Raw genomic sequence first — 26996 nt, 5'->3', positions numbered from 1 at the left:
ACACAACATTTCAGATATAAAAGTACTTGACAAAGTGAAAACTTGATCACTGAAGGCAATGGTCTGTTTGTCTTGGTTTTATTTGTGCTGACAGGTTAAAGATACCAATGCATACAAAAAAGCAACACACTTATCCTACAAAAGCCTCAATTTAAATGTTCTTCGAGTAGTCAAATCATACATACAGAACATTAAAATATGATGTGCATACAGTGACACAATAGCCAAGCTTTACACAGACAGAGGTACAATAGGAAGCTCTGATTTCAGTGTTATCGTGTAAATGACATGTTAACACGTCTGTCCGTCCTGGGAGAGGGATGCCTCCTCTGCTGCTCTCCCTGAGGTTTCTCCCATTTTTCCCTTTAAACTGTGGGTTTTCTCTGGAAGTTTTTCCTTGTACGATGTGAGGGTCTAAGGACAGAGGGTGTCGTATTGTCATACTGATATTCTGTACAAACTGTGAAGTCCACTGAGACAAATGTAACATTTGTGATATTGGATTATATAAATGAACATTGATTGATTGATTGATTGATTGATTGATTGATTGATTGATTGATTGATTGATTGTTTGATTAACATTTATTTTTAGTTTGAGATGTTGGAGCTTGTTTTGGCTCCTGAGGGTGGAGCTGCACTTCTAGCAAAGTGGAGAGACAAAGTCTCAGTTAAGTGTTAATTCATGACATTTAGAACCCAATCAAACCTCATGATTGCAAAGAGAAAAGGCCGAATTGGTATTTAAACAGCAGACTCAGCACCACTACTTGTTGTTATAAAAGGTCTACATAATAAGCCTAAATAAGATCTCAACGCTCAAAAGGGTTGAGTGATTGCAATTTGACAGATGTGTTCGTGCCTGCACAAGTTTGCGGAAAAAGCCGTTTCTATACCAGGAATAACAAAGCTGTGCACTTGGAATTAGTCTTTTGTATATAGATTTGAAATTTGCCAAGAACATTTCTTTCTCTTTTTGCTGGAAGAAAACATAAAATATGACCCACAATGCATAACAACAACTTGCCCAATACACAAAAGTTCTGGAAAACAAAATAATTGATGTTTTCTTGTGGTTTTTTGACATTCAGATACAAATGTAATCCCTGCAAATGTCTGAAAACACTCCATTACATATTTATTTTTGCAAAGTTTGACTTTGTTTGTGACTTTCACCCGACAAAGTCATGTAAAAACAGTGCAAATATTTCCTGAAGTGGTTTAGGCCTTTAAAGAGGACCAAGCAGCGGATTTGCAATAACAACATGACAAACTGCAACACTAATCCCTGACCTGAGACTTCCTCCATCCACCTCCTTCACACACGACTGACAGTGTCACCATTACCTCTACCTGATAGTACATGTCAAATATAGTGTATCGGTTTATTTGTGACTAAACGTATATATAGATCATAATTATATTCAGAAGAAGACAAGAGAGATTGAATGAAAAGAAAAGAGAGAATTAAAGCAGAGGAACAGAGATGGAAAACTGTTTGAGCACAGTGACTGTTCTCTAATTAAAGCCAATGACACAGCTCTGTTAGATTTCCCACCAACAACACACTGCACACCCCTCCCCTTTGATGACAAGATAATAACAAACAGCTCCTCTCAACATTTTCCTTACACGCACTTCCATGCCCTGATTGGCACATGCAAAAAAAAGGGTCTGTTTTATATCTGTTTTATGCTTTGATCTGATTTGGATCAGAAGATAATTTCAAACCGATACAAATAAACAAAGTGCAGGAATCATAAATGCTACTGTGATCATGTCAGTGGTGTATTATTGTACATGTCATTGTTTCCTCGTGAGACCAAAAGTGTGCAAGCATTTAAACATCTGTGAACATGTTTATCTTGCTGCGACAGTGGCGTCAAAGAAGGCAGGGTGTTCATGACACCAGTGACAGGAAGTGTGTGTCTGTGTGTGCTTGTGCGTACACAGTCACACTTGTGAACTGCTTTCTCCGTACATTGTTATCAGACAGCTCTTCATGGGCCAAGGGCCAGATGCATTCTATAGCTCTGATGTCATCACTGTGAGACAGGATGAGGAATTTGTTTTGGCTTCTGTTTCCTCACCCTCTCACTCGCAAACACATTGGCAGATGTCAGACAGCCATGACCTCACCACAGACCTGAGTCACAGCTATTCGGTAACGTCTTTACGCTCATCATAAAGCCTGAGGAGCGGATACTGCTTGATTGATGGGTTGCAGATCACACACAAAATATATAAACGCCAGACAAGCTGAGGTTCACGAAAGACACAATAACAAACCCTAAGTAATTGTTGTAGTGTTAATTTTGTCTGCCATTTTTTCTTTAGTCCCAGTCCTGCTAAATGTCCTTGTAAGTTTTTATCATAGTTTTATTTAACCTATATTTTGTGCATTGTTTATCTTCGACAAAAAAAACTTTTACCATGTTTTTTAAGTGAATGAAAAGTGTTTTTATTATTATTTAGTTATGGTATTATATTGAACAATTCATTTCATCTGCAGTAGCCAAAATGTCCTTATAAGAAGGCATACATAGCACAGCAATTGGAACTGAAAGATAAACACTCACACAAAAGAATTGTCATTTTGTCAACACAAATGAAGGGATAATGGCAAAAATATAAACCACATTTTAGTCTTTTTTTTACGTCAACAATATTGCATAGTGAAATATTGCCATCAGTCAGTTTAATGACATCAGATCTTTCATAGTCTCATCCTTACTCTGGAAGAAAGGTTGTTGAAGACCATATTTAATATTTGCAATTAACAAAATGATATTTGATGGATACAGCAGGCATATGCTGTGTATTCACCTGAGAAAGGGATAAAGAAAGGAAGAAATGTCACTGTTTAGTTTTAGTTCAAGTCCCGTGAATACGTGTGATATGTGTAAGTTGTAGAAGGCAGAGTAAAGCCAGTAAATGTTCATGGCGGTACATTTTGTCCAAGCCTACTGTTGCATAACCCTTCCTGCACAGCATATGGAGCTGGTGGGTTTCATAGATTTTATTGGGATGTAAAATGAAGAAGGGAGAGAGGCAGAGAGAAGTCTTCCAGAGCGAGCCTGAAATAGAACAGCAGAAAGGACAGGTAGAGGCACAAACATACACGGAGACAGCAGACATTCACACACCTACTTAAAACACACTGCATTCACCTACTTATCCATTTCCTCACTGAACTGCTGGTTATTCAGTTACCACAAACTAGCTATTACCATGGGACACGTTTATGTGTTTGTGCATGTCACCCATGGCTGGCCCTGGATTCCGGGAAAAAATGCTCGCAGTTTTGTAACACATGCTCAGATTTCAGCTTACTCAACCGTCCTCTCACCCCTTTATTCCTCCCTTTATTCCCTTACACAATCCCTCTGTTTTTTAACTGACAGGAAGGACAGATTTAGACCACCGTATGGCGTTTAAATTTGTTACGGTGTGAGTGGTCAAAAATCCAGACATCTTAGCTAGAGTTTTGTGAGGGTTTATTATTGTGAAGGTTGGTTTTCTAAGTGAATAAATGACATAGAAGAACTAGATTGATAATTAGGTTGAAATTCTACTTATTTCAAACTGGAGTGAAAGCAAGAAAAATATGTGGTGAGATAATAACATAGGCTTTGCTACAGGGAGTTAAGCAACTGCACATCAAGGAGAGTGAAGCCGTCTCTCTCTGTCTGAATCATAACCGTGGGACTTGTAATATGAGGGAGGGAAATGCGCGGTGGCGATTGGTGATATGACTCTGAAAGGAGAACTTCCAGGTGTTGGTACACTTCTGGCCAGCAATTGCAGCGGAGAGGTGCCAAAACACCCAGTGGGGAGTGTAATGACCGGACAGTTGGCGTTTTTGGGAAGTAGTTTAGACTTGAGTGTAAATAAAACCAAACAACATGAGACACATTCATCTCTCCTCCTGCAATTTTCTTACTTTGGTAGTAATTTTATGTTGCAGCAATGAGAAATGTTAGTGGAGTGGATTGGTCACAAAACACATTGCATAATAGAGAGCCCAAATCCTGGTTTCTGTTACAAAAGTAAGAAGACCTCATTGGAAATCAAACTGACATTTATAATAAACCCAATGACAAAAATCCAGCCCTGGAACAAAACCATTCTCAGTCTTCTCTTGTGGTGTAGTCCATCTGTCTAGACAGGGATGGTAAACCTTAACAAAATGATGTATAAAAACTGTTAATTATTTTGTTTAAGAAACCTTTACCAAACAACATTTCCCACAAGCCCAAGACTGTTGTTGGTTAAACATAATACGCTTGACAGCCAGTTGAGTGGTGAGCTTTATGAGCTAACAGGGAGCGATAATTTTAAAACATTTTTGCCATTATTTTGTTTTGGATGTTCCTTCATTTAATGCATGGACAGTAGAAGGGGACAGGAAAAGAGGAGTGAAAGGAATGGATTGATTTAACAACGCCATTGCCATAAATCAAAGATGTTTTGACAACTTGATCTCCACCTTAAACCTCTAGGTCACCAGGGGCCTAATTTATAAACGGTGCGTATGCTCAAAAGATGGCGTACGCCAGTTTCTAAGCAATGTTTGCGATTCATAAAAAACAAACTTGACGGGAAAATGTGTGGTCCTCCACGCAAACTCTGACCCATGCGTACGCACTAAGCACAAAAACGGGAGAGACGAGAAACTGCGACACCGTTGGCAGAAGGAAGAATGGAGAGAAATATGTGGAAATAATACCATAAATACAATGTTACCTCTCATTTATCATATATGAAGAATTCATTTTCAAACATTGATTAAAGCCAATCTTAAAATGATTAAACAAACGCCTGTTTGAGACTCCTCAGTGCACATAAAAACATAACTTGGAGAAATAAATATATACGGATATGTTATTTAAAACCACCTCGAATATGTTGTCTTAATGTTATGACATGTATTCTCATAAATAATGCGGTAAGCAGGAGGGCAGAATTACGTCTAAACTGAGGCCATTTTGTATTTCTATAGGTTGTATAGATACGAGCATGGTTTTAAATACTATCATGTTTAATCATGTTTTATGCCGTTTGCTAAGACTTGATGTCGCTCATAAAACACAGGAGGTATGGAATCTAAGAACACCATATATTTGGTAGATTTGGCAACTGATATAACTCAACACATTCGTTTTATTTCCTTTAACTGGTGGATATAGAGTTGCTGCGGGGGGGGGGGGGGGGGGGTTGAGGCGCACAGGCTGCGGTGGAGACGCTGCTCACAGCTGATCGACAGCTGATAGACAGCTGGAACACAAACCACCAAATTAAAAAATAAACATGAATTGACTCCACTCTGCAGGGATCCCCGATACTTTCTTACAGTTTCTCATCATGGGGGGGGTGTCTCCTGTCCCCAACACAAACACACTGACACACTGCCTGAGGAAGGTTAAATGTTTTTTGTCATTAACTTTTTTCGGACCACTTATTTATTTATTTTGGTGACGATCCGACCTCCATGCTGCTACTCTGGTTCAAACTGCATCCACCAAACAATAGGATTTATCTCCACCTCCCCAAATTAACCTAAATCTGACACGGTGTGAGATGTCTTTTTTAGCTGTTCTGTCGTCATTCCCTGCGATCTTCTTCATGCATTCAGTCAAAATGAATATTAATACGGGGCGTTTCTTTGACTATTTATAGGCAAATATGGGCGTTACGTGAAGCCCGCAAAAAGCTGCACTGCATTTCGAGTCGATTGTGATTTATAAAGGGAAACCGGCGTAGGACGTGCCGCACGCAAGTCCTACGCCGGTTCGCAGTGTTTTATGAATCGGAAAATGTCTGTGCGTATTTATTTGCTTTGTCCTACATAAGCAACCTTCCAACGTGAATCCTACACAAGGCTTTACAAATGAGGCCCCAGGACACCAGCGTAGACACGTATTTAAGTCATTTTAAACTGCAGATATTACAGTTAAAATGTTAAATCACTTTAGGGACATTAATGTTTGTGGGAGAGCGGAGCTGTAATGAAATGTATGCTTTTGTTTCTATGAAAGCTTAGACATTTGTCATTGTATACATTTAGGTAGATTCTCATCGACTAACTATCTTAGAATCTGGATAGTTAACCCCAGAAACTAGTGGAGCCGGCTAGCTTGAATTGGACTTTAGTTCTCAATTGATCAAATCAAATACTTTTTTTCGGTGGTTATCTTGATTATAATTAAATGACACTTGAAAATGGGAACATAATCGTCACACTATCAACTAGCGTGTCACTGTGATACCCTAACAATCCCCGTCATAACAACAAACGATAGGCAGAGATAAAATCCAGAGGCAAAAGAACAGACATGTTTTTTATTTCAAGTGTTCAGAAATCCTAACCTACTTAGCTAACAATGTAGATATTTCTGTCTGTGTGTGATTACCTGACCTATTTCTTCAGGGTGTTCAAATGTATTTGTTAAAGGTCAGGGCAATGTGACTCATCAAACCAGTGATCGGTACTGGAAACAAAACTCTCACAATGTGTCTCTGAGTATGAGTTCATATGTGTGAATCTGTGTGTGCAGTTTACTCACATGTAATGCTTTTGCCGGGTGTTGTGAGCTCCGTGTGTGAGAGGCGGCTGCTCCACTTGTCTTCATCATCCCCTCGCAACCTTTCTGGGGTGCCATTTAACCTCAATATGAGGGGCTCAGTATAGGTGTGGGCCTCATCTGAAAAACAAACCAACACAGATGCATACACAATTAAAAAAACAAAAAGTTTTCTGTAAGATCACACATGTTTATGTTTAGTTTATTTAAAGGTTTTTTGAGGTTCATGTTCCTGGGTGACTACTGCTTTCCATGCGGATATTATCGGATATCAGCAGCAAGCTGTTTTCCCGCTTGTAGTAAACTTGTCTACACTCATGTCATTTCCCATCTACTAGCACTTAATTAATTTAAACCGAGTAGTTCTGCTGACTTCAACAAAGCAGAAGATTTTGTCTGTATGTGTGTGCTCTGTCCTGCACTTGCATCTGGAAGCAGTTAAATCCAACCCCTTGGGACTGTTTAGGGGTCTATGTGTATGCTTGTGAAACCTGAAATCTGTGTGAGTCTGTGTGTGCTGCGATTGTGTTTAAGAGTGGGTGTGTGTGTTTATAATGAACAAGGAAGACGACATACACATTATTTAAATACAGTAAATACATGTCTGGGTGTTTTATGTGTTCACCGGTACCATGCAGTGCTCTAATGAAGCTGTTATTATGTGCACACAGACACACACACGTATATACTAACATACATACATACACACCACACAGAGGCCTTCAAAGCCACGCAGGCTTGGGCCTCTGAGAGGTGCAGACTCATTCCTGGGCAAATGGGAGCCAGCTGGGTTTGATAAACACACATACACACACTCACACACACACACACACACAAACCAAACCACGTCCTGTGCATGGACTCAACACTTCCCGGCTATGTTTATTTACTCTATCCACTCTCGCTCACTTCTCTATCTGTCCTCTCTTTCCTGTCCCCTGCCTCTCGTCTCCAGCTCAAATTCCCTCTCTGCTCTTACAAATAAATTCCTTCACATATTTGGCATCACTCCATAGATTAATTCCTACTTTCACGGCTAAACCTATGCAGTATGTCAATGTAGAGGTCTCAGCTGTAGGGTGCAGTGAAAGAAGGGATGAAAGATTCAAGAAAACGCTTAGCAACAGTTTATTTAAAAGAAGAAAGTGATTTCTAGAGATTAATAGTTGATAGAATACATTTATCTGGTTCTGAAATTGTGTTTCTCCAAATATTACTTCTGTATCAGGGGAATCAAACCTCTCAGGATCAGGATGTCATCGGTATCAACCAGGAAAGTATGAACCTCAGTCTATTTATTCTTTTGGTAGATCAGTGGAAAAATATACTGTAACTTTTTTCAAATTTAAGGTAATTTGCTTACGCATTTCCTGCTTTTGTCTGTTTTATACAACTGATGTGTTTTTTTTCTTAAAATGTTGAGACATTTGCAGACGTCCTCAGATAGACATTGTTCACGCTTTTCTATAAATCAATAGACCATTATTCAATAATCATTAATCGATGATGTTGATAGTTTTTGGATGAAGTTTCTATTTTGTTTTTAATTATAAAAAAATGGTGTAAAGTGTAAAATGTTAGACTCCATGAGATTTACTGTTTGCCATAATTGTAACAGTGTCTAATATCATGACATACAAACAGGGGAAAATCTGTGATAAACAATGGAATCTTTTTTACTGAAATGACTGAAAAATACCTACACTGATATCAAAGTGGGTTTTATAGCAACTAAATGTTCACCTATTGTAACAATGACCAGGCCTCTATCAGATAAAGCATGTGGTACAGGTTGAAACTACATGGTGCACCACACTGCTTATTTTAGACAATCTAATCAGACATACCGAAATGCAGTTTGTTGCATCTTTTTTTAATACTTTCACAAGGCAACTACCAAATTGTTGCTAATATTAGTTTAACACAAACCAGGAACGGTACACTTCCTAATGGACAAGCACAAACTTTTAAGCACAGCATTCATTTACTCGCAAACCTCTTGTTCTTTGTTCAAATCGTGACTTTTTTATATAAATTCATAAAGCTCTGTCTGTCCAGCAAAAGTCCTTCAAAGGCTTGTTCTTCAAGGCAAAAGGATGATGAAAAGAGATATCTTTTATGTAAAAGCATTGCGCAAAAGGCTTTATTCTTATTGAAAACAATTACAAAAAGCAGCCGCAAGCTGCTAAAACTCACTCCGTTTGATCAAGACCTTTCTAAAGAAACACTATCCATATTTTCTTAGAAAACAAAGTCAATCAAAGCTACTTGTATGAATCACTTGGTTATGCAAGGTGGTCTAACCTTGATGAAGAGAAACAGTGTTTTAAGCATTGGATGTTTCGTGTGTTTGCCTTCACTTTTTATATGTGTGTGTGTGTGTGTTTGTGTGTGTATATGAGGGCATTTTTGCGTGTAATGGGATCTCTGTGGGTTTGAAGTTGGAGGAGACGTAAACAGGACCTGGATAGATGGGAAGCACTTCCTGCTTATCCGTTCTATTACACAAACCCAACACATATACCTGTACACAAACATAAAACACATATTACCTTCCTATATGTATTAACAGCTCTCCACAAACACACACACACACACACACACACACACACACACACACACACACACACACACACACACACACACACACACACACACACACACACACACACACACACACACACACACACACACACACACACACACACACAGCTGTCTCTTGCATGTGGAAGCCATTTCTAAGGCCCATGTTGTATCCATTAGTTTCAATCAGTCAGCTTCAGATATGAAAGCCGCTAGTGAGAACCGTTGCTCGCGACACTGCCAACATTTTGTCTAGTTAGTGTATTATAGGTTGTGTATGTCACTAGCAACTATATATGTCCATCTGTTATTACATCCATTCACCCATACATCCTTATTTTACTTTCCTGTAATCACTTTGGATAACACTCAGCACTTATTCCAAGGAATATGGAAAAGACAATATATGTAGCTCCGTGCATATTGGTTCCATATTCTTACATCTGTAAAGTCATGTATTTTTGAATATCTCTCTAAACATCACGTTAACCATAATCAGTAACCAACAAGCTTGTCAAAATCCATCAGTTAAAATCATCCATTGTTCTAGCAGCTGGTACCCATTTATAAATATTAAAGATGGATAGAAAAAAGTAATATATCAAAAGATGCTGGCAGGCAACATTTGAGTTTAATGAGATTTGGCAGGTTTTTGTGAATATTCAGATCAGTAATATAATTAAAACAAAAAGTGCTTTAGGTGGCATTTATCGGTTATAGCTCTTCTCGTGCTGTTTTGGTCACATTCTCTGGAAGCTGCATTTGGGGGCAATTATGTCATTATCAAAGCCACACGAGAGCCCAACTTCAGCAAACCACAGGAAAGGAAAGGTCTTCTTCAGTGTAATAGCCATGACTCCACACAACAAATTAGTTTAAAAAGATCCCTCAATTACTGAAAATTATATATTTAGCTAAATAGGACAACAATAGTGTAAACGCCTTGGAAGTGTGACAAAGGTAGTAGTCGAATTAGAAGTAAGGATACCAGAGTATTGCTGCCATGTTTGGAAAAGTCAAAGTTGATGATATTCAATAAATATGTCCATGAAGTATCAGAATATGTGTTTAACACCTCCACATTGTAATGACTATGTGGTAATAATCTGTTTGGCTTAACCACTTGATAGTTGCATGTTATGAGTCCTTATTTAGACTCCTACTGCCGAGCACTATGGGTTAAATGAGTTTAGGTCTTGTGACTGCAGTCAATGTTTTTCCCCCTGTAAACGTTTAAAACCACGATTGTTGGAGCAAAACACAACCCCATCAAAACCCCTAGTGCCATCCAAGCAGGCCTTAGACCAATTGTGTGTTGGCATCAGCATCAAACCACTGAACCGCCCGACCTCAGAGACATTTCTGAGATCTGAGAAAGATGAGCCTCTAATTCGAATCAGACCAGAGCAATCAAGAGCCGCTGAGGAGAGCTGGCTGTGTGTTTACACATGTGTATTTGTTTGTGCATGCTTGCTTGTGTTCATGTATGTGCTTGTGTTCATGTGCGTGTTCGTGCTTGTACACGTCGTTTCAGTGAACCTGAAGGGCGATCCAAAAGAATTGCAGTCTTCTAGAAAACAAACTGTTAACTATTCAAACAAAAACATGTGGATACACACAAACACACATATACTCACACACACAGATCCATGCTATGCTAGCTGGCAAAGGATGTGACAAATCCTAGATCACCTGAAGGGGAGCAGAACCTGCTGTTCCTCTGGGTATGATCTCTGAGGGGGAGTGCTGAGCTGAGTTTACCTTCCGCCTTTCAAACTACCTCAACCTACGACTTCACTTGTACTTCTTTAGAGGCACAGGTTTCTAATGTGCAAAGGAAAGAAGCTGGTCTCTTAGGTGTGTACATCCCTTTGGCAAAGACATACGGTACATATACACCCACCAGCCACAAACAGGGAAACAGGCATCCAAAATGATGAGTTAATCCAGTGAAACTTGCACCGTGTAGTGTGAATGTTAAGATGCAACTCTGTTTAATATTGTCAATATATCAATGTCTCTGTGTTGTGTTTGATCATACTTCCAAGTAGTACAGGAACAATCAGTCAATTAGAAGAAACAACCTTTTGCTAATCAGTTAGTGATGAGTCACAAACTGATTTTAGATACCAAAATATGAGAGGTAGGTGCTTTACTATGTTGTATAATAAATATTTATGTGAAAACTGTCTTGAGCATTTCATGAAACATTTGATACAAGAGAGGTTTATGTATCAATATAAAATACAATATACATAATTGTATAATCATGAAAACAATGTTATATTTTTTATGTCTAGTATGTGTAATATACTCACTATTCAGTAATAACAAACTTTAACTATATATTATGATAAATCAAAAACCATAAATATGTAAAAACACAAGTGCTATCTTTAGCTAAAAAATAAGTAGTTTATTTCACAATTCTCTAACATAATAGATTAAATAAGTGATCAAGTAACCGTAAAAATACAATTAGCAAATAAATCAATAATACAAATTATTGTTACGGTTGCAGCAATCACTTAGAAGCACACTATTCAGGCACACAAATGGGTGCACGCCCTGCTGACTCATCTCTAAAAACATAAAGATAGAGATAAGAGTCGAGAGAATTGGAAGGAAGATGGCATGAGATGAGGTGAAGAGCAACGGAGCAGAATAATGTTCAGCAGAGCGCAGTTAGTGGGGACGATGCAGTAGCAGCTCTCAGGCCAGCAGTAATGACTGGAACTGATTGAAACCACACACAACCGCTGGGGTTCAGACCAAAACGAAGGAAAATACAAAGAAAATAACACATGACTACAAAACCGTTTTCTATCTGTATTCCTCAACAAATACACACATCCGTACACACGCACACTCAAAGGAAAAGGAAAGAAGGGGCAATTGTTTAGCTGCAATCCTGTCTAAAGCCCACACACTCACTCTCACACACACACACACACACACACACACACACACACACACACACACACACACACACACACACACACACACACACACACACACACAAACACACACACACACACACACACACACACACACACACACACACAAACACACACACACAAACACACACACACACACACACACACACACACACACACAAACACACACACACAACACACACACACACACACACACACACACACACACACACACACACACACACACACACACACACACACACACCACGCACACACACCCCCAGTGCAGATTGCAGCGCTGGAATATGTCCAAAATCAGAGATTATAGCTGCTGAGAGAATGAAGCCGTGTAAGCTCATTAAAGACAAAAACTGTCTGCTGTTGAACAGGCTTAAGGGGAATTTAATTGTGTTACTTTGTCTCTGAGATTCCTCTGGTTCCTGGGAACACACTGCTGTTTGCTATACTGTTGCATTACACAGGGAGCCTAAATTAGGGACACCACTATTGCATAAACACAAACTCCTCTTTTTTTGTTTACTGTCTCATCAAGATGTTAATCCGTGGGAAAAACACATTGCAAAAGACTGCTATATTGTTTCCATTTGTGTTCACTTCAATGGTTAATTTCTTTAATTAAAACATGTTGGAAATATTTTCCTTCTTTGTTTATAATTCAACAAGAATTGTGATGTAGTTAGCAGTATACTAAAAGCAGCAGAAAGGCAGAACTTAGTATATCTTGATATCTGTGAATGTATCACAAGATATCTCATTATCAAGATATTTGGCATATCTTCTTCATGTCGTGCAGCCTACTGTATAAGTAACACTTTCCCTTGGGGTACAATACAAATTGATCTTATCTCATTGCCCTGCTTTGATGGCAAGCCAATATCAGAGGTCAACATTGAGTTATTAAAGTTATAAATATTTGTTAAGTGTTCTCTTATCTAGGGCTGCACGATTTTGGGAAAAAAAGGTAATTGCGATTTTTCTGACAAATATTGCGATTTGATTTGCGATATTTGTTTTTAAGCGACCCAACGGAAGTTTATTGTAAAATGCGGCCATATCTCCGGCTAGGAAGGTTGTATCAACATACTCCCGTTTCTAGCACCCCCGCAGCCCGAGCTACGAGTGAAAGAACTAAACTTACATGAAACTTCCGTTGGGTTGCTTTAAAGTCAAGCTTCAGTTTAAGATTCACCCTGTAATAGAAACATGTGATGGAGCATTACTAAACTGACTCAGATGGTTTGTTTCACCAAACCATCTGGAAAGCTCCATTGGAAGCCATTTGGAAAAGGCAGGCACTTTCAAAAATACTTGGCAGGTGATTGGATCAATCTGTCTATCACCTTCTATCATGGGCCACATCTGATTGGTTAACAATGGCTGCTACATGTGGAGCACAGCACTTCTGATTGGCGTGGATGAATGACACACAAGAAGAACAAAAAAAAAACGTTATAAAAAATCGCAGGCTTTGCAATTTGATAATCGCATCATTTAAAATCGCAATTTTGATTTAAAATCGATTAATCGTTCAGCCCTACTCTTATCTCTATTATTCTAATGCATCAATATTGGCCTGAAGGGCAGTATTGGTATACATACCATCTCTGTAGACTTACACTGGAAGAGACAACAACCACATACTTGAAGAGTTAACCTTCATACCTGTCACTGAAGCAATAGGTGTACAGTAACAGGCCTCTGGCTCAAGTGTCTCAACAAGACAGACAGTTTGCTGGGTGGTTAGTAATATCAAATCATGCTGACACTTTCTGTCAACAGCAGAAAGAGAGAGGGAGAGAGAGCAGGCCACCAAAGCAGACGCAGCAACGGTTTCTCAGATGTTTGCGAGGTGGTAAAGTTAAAAAAAAAGAAGCACGCTCATTTGCGTAGCTCAAATATGCTGTAAAATGCCTCAAATTGCTCCTAGTTTATTTCTATCCCTGGGAGAAACCAAATTAGACACAAGCCCCGACAAACCTCAAGTACTAAAAAGGGACAAGTAGGCAAATAGCTGCTTCTGCACGCTAGAGTGAAGAGCGAGAGAGAGATAGAGAGGGATAAAATGCATCTAGTTTAAACTGTAACACATAGGACATTTGTTATTTGTATTCTATGCACTAGGTAGCAGGATAAACAAAGAGATCTAGAAATCATCTAAACCATGAAAACACGTCAGTTTGGCACAACATTGAACGTAATGCTGAGCATATTATCTCAGGAATAAATAATGCCACTTCTAAAAGTAACATTAATTGATAACAGCTAAAAACAAAACATGTCAAACTTCTTGTCCGACGGCGGTCAACTTTACGTTTTTGGAACATACTGTATCAATGATACCATAATGCCTGTTGACAGCTCTGCACTTTTGCTCCTTACGCTAGCTTGGCATACTAAAGGAATAAGGTACACAAAGCCGAAATCTTGGTGGTCCTGATACAAAAAATTAAAAGGCAGTATGATGTGCTTAGAAATGGTACAGAGATATTTTAACTACCAGCTGTCAGTCAACTATGCTTTATTATTAAAGAGCAAATAACTGCAAGCGACCTGACTGTAATCGTCTTGATGGGGTCAGCTAATACTAAATTGTTTATTTGGAGAAAGACTAACCGCTATGTTTGTATTTCTGGGCAGAAAAACAACTCATTCAATAACAGTGGCTTTCTTTTTCTTGACTAAAACATTTTTAGGTGAGTGTTAAAAGTACAGACTAGTTTCCCATCCAACATATTAACTAAACAACAGCCAAAATCTTCATTTTCTTTGGCCCGCTTGCAATTAAACATTAAAGAGCTGCAGCTGGCTACAGCTGTCTTGAAACTGCTGACATGAACAAGCTCCAAATACACATTCTATAGTTCGAGACACAGATAATAATGGCATTCATAGAATCATAGCTCTGGTGATTTGAAAAGAAAGCAACTCTCGTACTGTATGCAATTGCAAGAGAAAAATACATTCTTCCTCAGCCCTAATGCAGAGAGTGACAGAAAGACAAAAGCAGGGAAGTGGGCAAAAAAAGACGGTGGAAGAGAAAAAATAGAGTGAGAGAGATGCCAGTGGTGAAAGAGAATGAGGGAATCAGCATGTGGCGGTACAGTAAGAGGCTACTATATAAACAGACAGCCTCATTGCATCTAAATGCCTGAGTGATAGCAACACTCACAACAGTGAGAGGCACACATCTGTCAACACACACACACACCACTGTTCAATGACCTTGTAACGACTGAAAAGAGCTTTATTCTTTCACAGCAGCAAATACGCCTCTTTAAATACGGGCTGACAACTAGGGCTAAAACTCAAACTGAACTCATTTGGTGCATTGTGATTGGCCATCTCCCACGCTGATGCTGCCATTGTCATAAATAAAAGAAAGTATGGCCTCAAAAACTACATTTTAAGCATCAGGCAGGAAAAATGCTTTGTGTACTTTAAAAGGTAAAGCTGAATGTCTATAAAACCTTCTCATAGCCTAAAAAAGCTTCCTTTTGAGCATGGCATCATTATAATGTAGTCTCGTACGTGCGTATGCAAACTAACAACACCTATATATACGATTTGTAGGCGTGGTTCAACCAATTGGAAAAAGTACAACAATCAGAACTTAATTGAAACTAAGTTAAATCTGTGCATGTCATCTTTGTATAGTCTTCAGCTCCACAGCCACATTCATTAAAGTTAGCAGCAGTAAACGGGTGAAAGGTAGGACCTTTACTCAGATGTCCAAGTATTTGTCATTCGTATTATAGAAATGACAACTCCTAGATTGTTATTCGTCTTTCATCAAAGTTAAAAGCGTTAAGGTTGTCACCTCCTAAACATAGATTTAATGTCAAAGAAAAATGGTGTTGGTCTGATTGATACCTACTGTTGCTACTGATTGTTAGGGCATAATACACCCTTCCTGTCAGCATGAAAGTGACTAAATTAGCAACAGTCAAAATGTACGAAGTGAAATAAAATGGCAAAACATAATTTAAATGTAGTAAAGGCTGTTAAACTTTAAAATAAACCATGAAGAAAAAAATATGTTAAGCATCTTTACTAGCTAAGCATCTTTGAAATAAATAGTGCCATCTTGGAAGTTATCCATTTCTAAATATGGGCCAAATTGGCACAAGTTCAATTCAAGCTGAGTTAGATCTAAACCTGTGCCTGTTGTGTTGTTTCAAAGCGCTGCACACTGATGGGTGGGGGGTGTCGCACAACGCTGAAAGCAGGGCCTTGTTGCCCTCAGTGGTAGCCTGACCAATCTTCTCCCCCCCCGACCTGGCTCCCCTACCTACGGTCAGCCTACACACACAACACACACACAAATTATCCCTGTCAGCCAGAGAAGCAGCAACTTTTAGTGTGAGAAGCCACAGTTATACTTTGTGTTGGCTTCCTGAGCAAAACGCACAGGTAAAGTAAGCACAGCCCAGAGAACATGTTCTGACACAAACCTTCAGTTAATAACTATAAAACTCGTCGTTGAGATATTATCATTAGATGTGATGCTGTACTGACACTTATCATGGTGCACCACAATATGGCGGCAACAGAAATGTGCGTGTGTTGATTATACTCACATTCATTAAAGGAATCATGCTAAACTGGGTTAAGACTTGTCTTTAAAAAAACAAAACTAAGAAAGCCCCATCACCCTTTGCAGGTTTTGGTGGTTGGTTCCCATGGCAACATGACACATAAATCTTTGCACACTTCCCTTACTGTTTACTATACCCTAATTATGACCTTCATTCTGAACTACAGTCTGTGCTGTCCGTTTTTCTCAATGTGTTTTAGGAAACTTGAATCATTTTTGGCTTATCCTGGATGAGTCATTCAGGCACAATACTGTTCCCTCGTTCCCGCCCTGGTGTCAGTCAACCCTTACCATGACCAATCACACAAAGGCAAAGGGTCATGGGTTCATTCTCAAATTCCCAGGAGTCCCATTGCAGACTTTAAGCGTTCCACAGCCCTTAATTGGTCCTGACCCCTCAGATCATCCAAGGCGGCACACCCCCCACACTGAGCTATCAGCTCGGTACACAACAGTTTTTATCTGTCAGTGAGAAGGCCTCTGACCTAATGAATCACCATGACATCCACCAAAAACACACAATGATTTTTGGGGGGATATAGATGGAATAATTTGAGTCAACCATTAGTGATTAGTAATTACCAATCTGTAAAATGTTAAGCATAACAATGAGTCAAGGCTGTTCCAGTCTGGAAAACTAACATCAACCTTACTTTCTCAAAGGTGAATAAATTGTTCTGCTTTCGGGAAAGGAGGTTAACTATAGTTCCTAAAGAAAGGAAAAAGTGTTGCACAAGACATATTCACACACGAGCCAAGCCTTTTAACATAATAAGGTTAAAATGTATAAAAAAACACAAATCCAATGCCTCTTTTGCTTACTGGAGGGCTCTTTCTCTTTTAATCAACTCCCTGCCTCACCTTGTTTTGAGGCAGCCACACAAAAAAACATAAAGGAGTTCTTATATCAAAGTGGGTTTGTTTGTTTGTAGTTACAAACATTGGCCCTATAAAAGACTTGTTTAGACCTATCACATAACTTCTGTGATTTTGTACTTTCTCCATTACAAGAACATACACCCAGACACACTAAAAGCTACACAACAGCGTGCAAAGATTGTTTGGTTTAAGTCTTTCCTGTTTTTGTAACTTTGTCCTTACCTGGGCGAGGACAGGGCTTTGGGTTCGGGGAGTTTGCTATCTCTGATGTCGTGGTCTTGTTTGAACTGGGTTGTGAAACTGGAGTGGGGTCCCCCTCATCTGGTGGCTCTGGGGAGATGGCAGGGGCCTTCCTCTCCTCATCCATGGGCGTAGGCCTGGCTCTTATGGGAGGAGGTGGAGGGGCCAAGGAGTGAGCCTGAATAAGATGAGAGAGATAGCCAAACATATAATTACAGAGGTGATTGCATGGGTCACATGACAGATTTTTGTCTGTCGTTTTAAATTGAAAACCAAACAGCTTGATGCTTGCCATTGTTTTTTGTTGCTTATGGCCATGATTTAGTGAGAGGAAGGTGTAATCAGGCACAACTTGAACCAGCATGAATACCTTACAGCTATAAAACCACTCAAGGAAGGCGCTGGCACGCTGCTTTCATGAAACACTGGCAACACAACGGATGTGCATAATAATAGCCTTCATTAATAAATAGTGTTTAAACTCTTTAAACTTGTGTTGTGGAAATAAAAAACAATATGGGTAGTATGTTTAGCCTATAACAACAAGAGATAAAAACGCAAAGGTAACTCAAGTAGTATGAAAAGTTAAATTATAATTATATGAAAAGAACAGACACACACAAAAGACAAAAAACAAAAATATGAAGAAGCAAAAAAATTACTAAATAATGATATTTTTTGTAAAACTTCACTGCAAGTTATTTGGCATTTTTAACTATTTTATGACATACATTAATAGGCGGTGGTTCGATTTGATCTTAGACAAGACAGACTCATACCACTTTAATATTAACTTTAACTATAACTTTAATAGGATTTAATATTGACTACTATTGTCGACCCACGATTGCAGCAAACGTAAGGGTTGCTATAGCCTAAATGATGCATGCCTACTTGGCTACCTTCATACCTGCCACATTACCTGTTATCAGTTCAGCTGGATTTTATCTTATATTCGAGAGGAGTCCAACAGACAGTCAGCCCCAAGCCCCGGGCACCTTCTCAAAGTCATCATTAACACGGGACAAATTGAGTGTGTCACGTGCCAACGTGTGTTTGGTGCGCGCCAGCCCTGCCAGAGCAGCTCAGCTGGACAGCTGTTTGCGCGCTCCCGTGGTTCTGCTCGGCATTTGCTGGCCAGAACACTTTTGACAACCTATTAAATATGTTTTTATGAAATCGCTTGATAAGCTATGGTTTACCAAATGCGTAAAATGTTTTACCCCAACTAAGTGGGCTTAGTTTAAATACAAGAAAGTAAAAAGTGTAGGCTATAGAAGTTTCGGGAAAAGAGCAAACATCGCACCACACGCGTGAAAACACTGCCAAACGTCCAGCTTAAGTTAACTGTTAAAAGGTTTTAAAAACAGTCTACCTTTCAAGATAAATATATGCTGACATGTATAGTATTAATTGCCCTTACAGAAGTTACTTCCAGCTAACGGGCGTTTTCTGTTTACCTTTATTGCATGTCTGCGCCCTGCTTTCCCTAAACGAGTCCCTGCATGCTCAGACCGAGCTCAGCTTCAATGTAGCGATTCTTCTTCAGTCTAGATTCATACTTCAAAAAGTAAGTTTGATGTAGGTTACAACAACAGCACAGCACAACAACCCCGTACCTTCTCTCTGGCTGGGACGCGGTTCAGCAAAGCGTTCGGCTAATTCATTCTCTGACCGACCAGGTGGACTTCTCGCCCTCCGCGACCTTTGCCGTACTCGTTGCCTCCACTCTTGTCACCTCACACGAACACCGGCTCTCTTTTCGGCTCATGTAGGTAGGCCAAAAACTCCCAAATTCAATGCATATTCCAGCAAAGATAGTTTTCTCTCCGCCTCCAAAAGTGTGTCTCTCCGGCTCGCCCCGTCCTCCAGCAGACCAGATGTTGGGAAGTTTATGCGTCTCTGCAGGCAGCTCGCTGGGTCTTCTTTGTATGCACTGCAGGGTTACTTTTAGTTGCTTTTCTGCAAAAAATTTCCAAGTCCACCACCGTCCAAGAGTTTAAACTACGTCCCGTGTAGGCTACTCGGTCTCTCCTCTTCATTACTCTCACTGAACTTGCCTAAGACTTCTATGCTGCAGCTATTGGACAGGAAACTACAGTCAGCAGTGATTGTGCTTCCTCCAGGCTACAAAGTAGTTGGGCTGAACTATACTGTCATATAATTACCCCCTTAACCCGAACCAGACACAGCAATAACACAGGGTAGCTTTCATCAGGAATTATGAGCCCAGAGACCATTATGTTTTGTCATTAATAACAGAGTAAAAGTTTGTGAATATAACTTTTTATGTACAAGTTTCAACACTTTTACTAATTCAAAATTACTTGAATGCAGCATACCTGTTGTGCTCAGTTATGGTCACTATTTTTAGCACATTATGCTTTAATATAATATGATATTCTGTAACATTCTGTTGAGTTATTACTGCTATATGTTTACTCTTTCAGATCTTAAATATAATACTGAAGTTGTTTCAATGGATGCTAAATTCTATTTTTGTCAGCCAATACAGTTTTTTCACCTTGGAGAAACTCTGAAAACTTACATTTTGAAAAACCAATTGCAGTTTCTGTATAGTAAGCAAGAACAATATCTAATTCTTCCAATTATGGGCCATTTTCTGCCCAGTACACATACTCCAATATGAGTCGAACGAGACCTCTGTTCTTCAGGTGCAGGGTCACATGCTGTTATGATTCACTGTGGGAATTTATTTGTGCAAGTGACCTCTTTAGGTGTCCCAGCACAAGACTAAACAAGGTCTTGTCTCATGATTCATCCTCATAATACTAAGTGTGCACTCAAAAGCAATTACAATTAAGCCTACAAAGCACATCCCCACCTTAAACCCTTTTTGCCGTTGACAGCTGGCATTATTTTTTAAGCTGAGAAAATGTATTGTCAATCCAGAGATATTGAAACACAATTAGCCTTGCAAATCTCACTGAAAACATAATTGTTTATCAAAACTATAAACATGTTATCAAGTGTTGAATAAGTGAATTAATTTGATCGACTAACTAAATTAGCGTTTTACATAAATAAAGACTTTTAAAGAAAGAGGATAAAGTCCCCTTTTATAGAGTGATTTATAATATTTGAGTAATGCATCTCCTCTGATATCTGTTATCCAATTAATAAACAAACAAATAGGGTTGAGCCATGATAATTGAATTTACTGTGTGTATTTACATTGACGATCATACAAATATGAAATAAAATATGTGAGCTTAATGAAACCAGAATCTTTGTGAAACCCGTTAACCTTGGTTTAGCACTAAATCTATTTTAAATATATATATATAGACTTTTGATAGTTCAAGCTCACTATTTTCATGAACAAGTTTAAGCTTCTTTTAATTACATTCTCAGATGTTCAATGGACCTCATATTTATATTTTAAAACTTTACACCAATAGTTATGCAGCAACGACACAGATTTTAAAATGAATGAGTCCAATAACACAAGTAGTCTTTGTTAGGTAGTGATTTTTTTTTACCATAAAATATACGAGTGTATTTAAATGTCTGACAATACTGATCACAATAAGCCTAATAATATCTCTACCAGTATCAGATGTATTATTTTCGAAAAAACGTTCCAACAGACAATCCACTACTTATCATCATTTTTTTGTTGTCGTTACCCCACATTAGATTTTTCATCAACACACAAAGGTCCAGAGTTACTCTATCAATATAGAGTAACATGGAGAAACTGAACCCATACATCAAATGTAGAATAAACATATTAAACAATGCAATAAAACAACAAAAAGAAATCATTTGAAGGAGAAAAAAATAACATTACAAGTTATATTTAATTAGACACATTCAAATTAAGCTGTTATTGCATACAGTAGTAAGCTCAAAAATCAACCTCTTAGCATCTGCAAAAAAGGACGTCTAACCTTGTTTAATTTAATATTGAGAATATTCTTTACCTTTTAATATAACCTATAATAAAGTAGTAGGAATAATGGAAGTATTTACTGGGTCACTCATGATACAGAGGATAACAGCCAGCATTTCAGACCGGCTCTGTCTGTCTGAGTCATGTTGACACCCGGACGATGTTTCTGATGAGGGTTTTTATTGTGATTGATGTTTAGAGGCGTGGCAGGGTCTCAAGGTAATTCACAGCAGCAAATCTTCTGAGGCCTTTTCTGAGACAGGCTTCATTTTACTAACAACATGAAAACCTCCTGTTCTATTTGTGTGTACAATCACTCATCCAGAGACAGCCAGGCTTTGACACTGAACTATTTGTGGGATTTAGTGTGGGCTCAGCGTCTGTCTGGGCACGAAGGTCAGAGTCTGTGTGGAAGTGTCTCAGCAGGATTGCTTTTTTACTGTTTGTCTCCTTGTTTGTGAGAGAAATCTAGACATAGTGCAGTTTACTGGGGCCAGCTGGGTACTGCTGATCTGACAAAACTTGCTTTTGGATCCAAATATTTTTGTAACACATATTCCATATAGATATTAAATTAAGACAGATAATTGACGCAGTAACACCAATGGATGATTTTAACAAAGTCTGCCACTGACAGGAAGTGGGATAACAACCAATACAGCATTTCAAAGTCTCTTTGAGTTAATTCATATCAACACATTTCAAATAGTTGCCCTCCCTGCTGTTTTACATGCATAACTTAACAGGATGGGACAAAGCATCCAAATTGTATCAAATTTAAATTCCCCCTCCCCCATTTCAACTTATTCACAGGATCACAATGTGTTAATGAGGCAAATTCTTATCTTTTATCTGATATCATCACATCAGCTAAAAACGATACCATACAATTATGGAGTAATAAAAGCAGAGATCCCACTTAAATAAACCAAATACAAGCTTCAAAGACCCTGAAGACTGTTGACATTACACTGTGGCTACATTAAAGCCTTGTCTGTTTGTACAAGATTGAGTCCCCCCACCTATTCCAGCACTGCACAATGAGAGCGGAGACATAGTTTTGTCATCAGCTTCCTGAAACACTCATTCTCTCTATCCTCTTCCGTTTGTGACTATGCCTCAACCTTTCAACGAGACCACAATGATACAGTCACATAGCTCCCATTTATTTCGCTTGGATTTTACATAACAACTTAAACACTAATCATTAACAGGTACTTAAATGTTATTTCATCAACAAGTATTAATGATTTTCTAAACTCATTTTTCACAGAGTAGTTTAGCAGGTTGCCTTTGTTCTGGTTCTACAGTAATTGGCAGCTTCCTGTGGAGGTGAACGAGGGCTCTTATGACCGCCCAGGGTCTGTAGCACCAGGCCTATTAATATGGCAGTGTCCCTTCACATTTCTCACCATCAAATCAGCTTCAGTTAATTAATCAGGAGCAGCACACAGGCACATACACAATAATATTTGTAGTGCGTCCAGATAAACATAAATATCTTGTCCCTGATCCTGAACCGTTATGAGTCATAACGGTTCCTTTGAAGGAACAGTTTCATATTTTGGGTTAAGTTTGAGTTACATGAGGAGATATTGACCTCTCACACATCAGTACATTGCATGTCAATAAGGGTAACAAAATCCACTTGTAAGCACATCTCAAGCTTATATAAAATAAAATGTTTTTTCTCATTTGTTTAACACAGTACAGTTCAATTTTTTACGGTTACCAGGCTATATTTAGGCCAGCATGATTTGCCAGGTAACTGCCCTTTTTTATGGTTGTTGAATTTGTGTTACCCTTTGAATGTTTCTTAATGCTAAGCTTAATTAGCTTCTGGCTCCTGAACTTACCTATTAACTTACAGGACATCACAAAATGTATATTTTGGCAATAAGCTATTATGTGTAGTATGTGATATCGCTCCAAATGATCATGAAAAAATTAGAGTCTACACTTCGAATACTTGCCTTGCAAATATTGTTCAAGGTCCATTATGATACAGGGAGTGTCATCATATGCACTTTATTTGAGATTACTTGCATGTTTACGTATTTTACTTTCATTTCCATTTCTTTATGTTTACAGCACTTAAGTTTCAACTCTAGCTAGAAAGGTCTGAAGCTTCAGAGGCCTTCCAGTTAGCTGAGATACAGCAGAGAGAGAGCTTCTCCAGCTCACCAGCACTGGAGGACTGAGCGTAGAGCCCCACAGTTCCAGGACTTCTGAGCAGAATGCATTGGATGCCACATCCAGGCCCTATACCCAGCGTCAGATCAGCGGACAGGCTGGGAGGGGCGGACAGAGGAAATGTAGAGATTGGGAGAGAGTACAGTGTATGTGTAGGTGTGTGTTCACAAGGGAATGCAACTGGAGCCACACACACACACACACACACACACACAGAGAGAGTATCTGCTGAGACCATCAGATTATTATTCTAAACTTTTGACGTTGATTGTTTCAGTGGTTTTGAACAGTCTGGTTGTTACTGGGAGATTGAGAGAGAGAGAGAGAGAGAGAGAGAGAGAGAGAGAGAGAGAGAGAGAGAGAGAGAGAGAGAGATGAAAATGTGGTTCCAATCACTCACAAAGATGCTTTTGTTCTGTAGCTGGGGCCCTCTCTCTCACACACACTCTCTCACACACTCTCTCATTCTCTCTCTTTGGAGTTTCATCCACTTTCTCATCTGAACTCTCTGAGGAGGATCCTGGGAAGAAAAAGCTACCTGAGAGACACTCACTAATTGGAGGCTTTAGTTATTGCCATAAAAAAGTCATAAAAAAATCCTGGTTTAGTATGTCGTTAAAAAAAGTAATAAATAAAGTTATTGTACTTCATAAAAAAGTCCATAGCATTGTATTTGATAGAAGAGTGAACAGTCGAGTATGTCTTAAAAAACGTTATATTATATCATGCCATAAACATGCCATAAAAAAGTCAAAGTATAGTATGCCATAACAATGTATTTTAAAAACGAAATAGAGTATTATGTCATAATAATGTCTAACAAACATATGAATACATTTGGGCCAAAAAAACATGCATTCTAAGTTTATTACACCCGCCCACATTAGCTTTGGAATCAATACCAATAGACACTAAACACTAACATCTTTTTAAATTTGAAAGTCAGCTTTAAACTGGTCAGTTTAAATCGATTTATTATGACTGTAAGCAATGCATATAATTTCCTGACATTTTGAGGGCGGCCATTTCAAATATTCTCCCCTGTTTACATAGTTTGACAACCCCTGCATCAGACTGAATAATCAGATCCATGTGGATGCATGCAGCGGCAGATAATCAGCATGTTGTGTTGTTTTGAGTATTAAGTCAACACACTGGAGGACTGCCCACTCCCTCAGCCACAGACAGGAGGGGAAGACTGGTGAGGGGGGATGACAGTGAGAGAGATGTTAGCATGGCGCTCAGTACATTTATTTTGTGACTCACATGGTCTGCCTGGACCTCAGTGCTCACTATGCGTCTGGGACTAACAGCCATCCATATACCCAATCAGAGACACATACACACACATTAAGTCCTGCAAGTGTATCCAGGTTTGCACAATACACACACTCCTGTGCGCACACCTATTGCTCACTTTGTCCAGATAGACATTAAGAAATATATTCAGTGCTCAATGCCAAACACTACTGTGCCACGCCAAGAATAACCTCTTTGTGTGTTGCTCTGCACCCTGGCTCACCTTGCACAAGTATATAGTTCTGAGTTTCTGCTTAGTATTCATGATGTGTGCATGCCAGTGAGTGTGTTTCTGTATGCGTGTGCATGTGTCACTGTAATAAGCTTAAGATGGGGTCTCTCCCAAAACCAAATGTCACAGGGATTTAAGCGTCAAGAGCGAGTTTCCTCCCAGCTGACTAACAGAGAAGTTCACTAAAAGCACAAAATTAAACAAAGTCTCAACTTTCCAAATAACATCCAGCCAGTTTCCATTTTTTCTCCCTGTGGCAACACATCCACCATGCAGCGCAAATGCAGCTTTAAAGATAAGCTGTAGGGCATGTGAAGTAGAGAGACAGTATGGGAGAGAAGGAAAGATGATGGGTGAGTGAAAAAGAAGTCTCACAAAACTAGACTGTATGATATTCAGTGATTTTCAACCACCTGCATTTATGTTACTCCCTCCATCCCAAACTCTACAGGTTGGTTCTGCACTCTCTGGCCCACCCTGTTGGTCGGACCCTGTCAGTGGACCACAGTGCTGTTTGTTGCTGGGTTTGTGTTTATGAGATGCTGCTTGTGTTGTCCGGTTTGTTTACTCCTCCTGGTGGCCACTCTCTGCATCACAACACAGGCTGACCTCTCTGAAGGCCTTGAGGCTGCCTGGAAATGTTTCTGTTTGAGCAGCAGTTTGTCATGTAATGAGGGTCACATTTCAGAGAGGATCGATTAACTATTATACTGTAATGATTTGGTATATTCATTTAAGGATTGTGTGTTTGTGTAAGTCTGCATGTTTTTCGATTATAGTGAAATATGTCTATACATTTCTTAGGGCCTTAGCTCTTAAAATGACAAATTGTCCTCAAGATAGCTTATTTTATAAAAGCACCTCAGATTTTGACAGCTGTTGTTAAAAGTGAGATGACACCATTTCTGATGAAACTCACCACAACGAGTTTTTACTAGAAAATGTAATATTTGGCACATTATAAATGACATGTTTATAGATGTTGAGGTTAATCACATTTAAATGTGTGTCAGGATGTACATCTGGTGAAGCCTTATTTTATAGGTTAAGCATTGTATAGCTTTACCTGCACAGTATGACTCAACAGGATGCTAAGAGGAAATTTGCTCGGAACATTCAGCTATCCTTCATTATTAACAGCAGTTGCCTTGATTAGTTTTCCCTAATTATAGTGGTTAGAGACTGCAGGAGTCGGGCGTTTATATAATAAGTAGTCTGGCAGTGGTCACAGTGAAAATTAGAGTAGCCTCATTTAATACTTAGGTATTTCACTGCATTTTCAGTTTGTGTTGTCATAGCTTGCTGCACGACAGGATTCATTATTTTGTTAGGTATTATAACATAAATAAAGTATTTATTTACTGTGGTAGGTAGTTTCACAGGTATTTGTTATATATACCCTGTGATTGTAAGTAGAATGAACTCTTAAAAGGAAGCATCGTTTATTTTGCATTATGGGATACATTATGTGAAGCAATTGTGATCATTTGATCCGAATATTTTTTTTCTTTGCAGACTG

General features: G+C 38.9%; 1 protein-coding gene across 1 annotated transcript in view; it reads right to left on the bottom strand.

Annotated features, from left to right (window-relative positions):
• mdfi (MyoD family inhibitor) overlaps window positions 1-19925 on the bottom strand; it is a 28910-nt gene extending 8985 nt beyond the window's left edge. Inside the window, exons 1-3 of the mRNA XM_079683441.1 lie at window positions 19457-19925; window positions 17820-18015; window positions 6567-6704 (exon numbers count right to left, since the gene is read on the bottom strand). Of these exons, the coding sequence (XP_079539567.1) occupies window positions 6567-6704; window positions 17820-17964 (283 nt within the window). The 5' untranslated portion in view covers window positions 17965-18015; window positions 19457-19925. The remainder of the gene's footprint in view (window positions 1-6566; window positions 6705-17819; window positions 18016-19456) is intronic.
• Between the last annotated feature and the right edge of the window lie 7071 nt (window positions 19926-26996).

Source organism: Notothenia rossii (assembly GCF_949606895.1).
Source record: "Notothenia rossii genome assembly, chromosome: 5".
Taxonomy (NCBI): Eukaryota; Metazoa; Chordata; class Actinopteri; order Perciformes; family Nototheniidae; genus Notothenia; species Notothenia rossii.
Note: the sequence above shows the minus strand (reverse complement) of the source record. Positions and strands in the feature narration are given on the sequence as shown.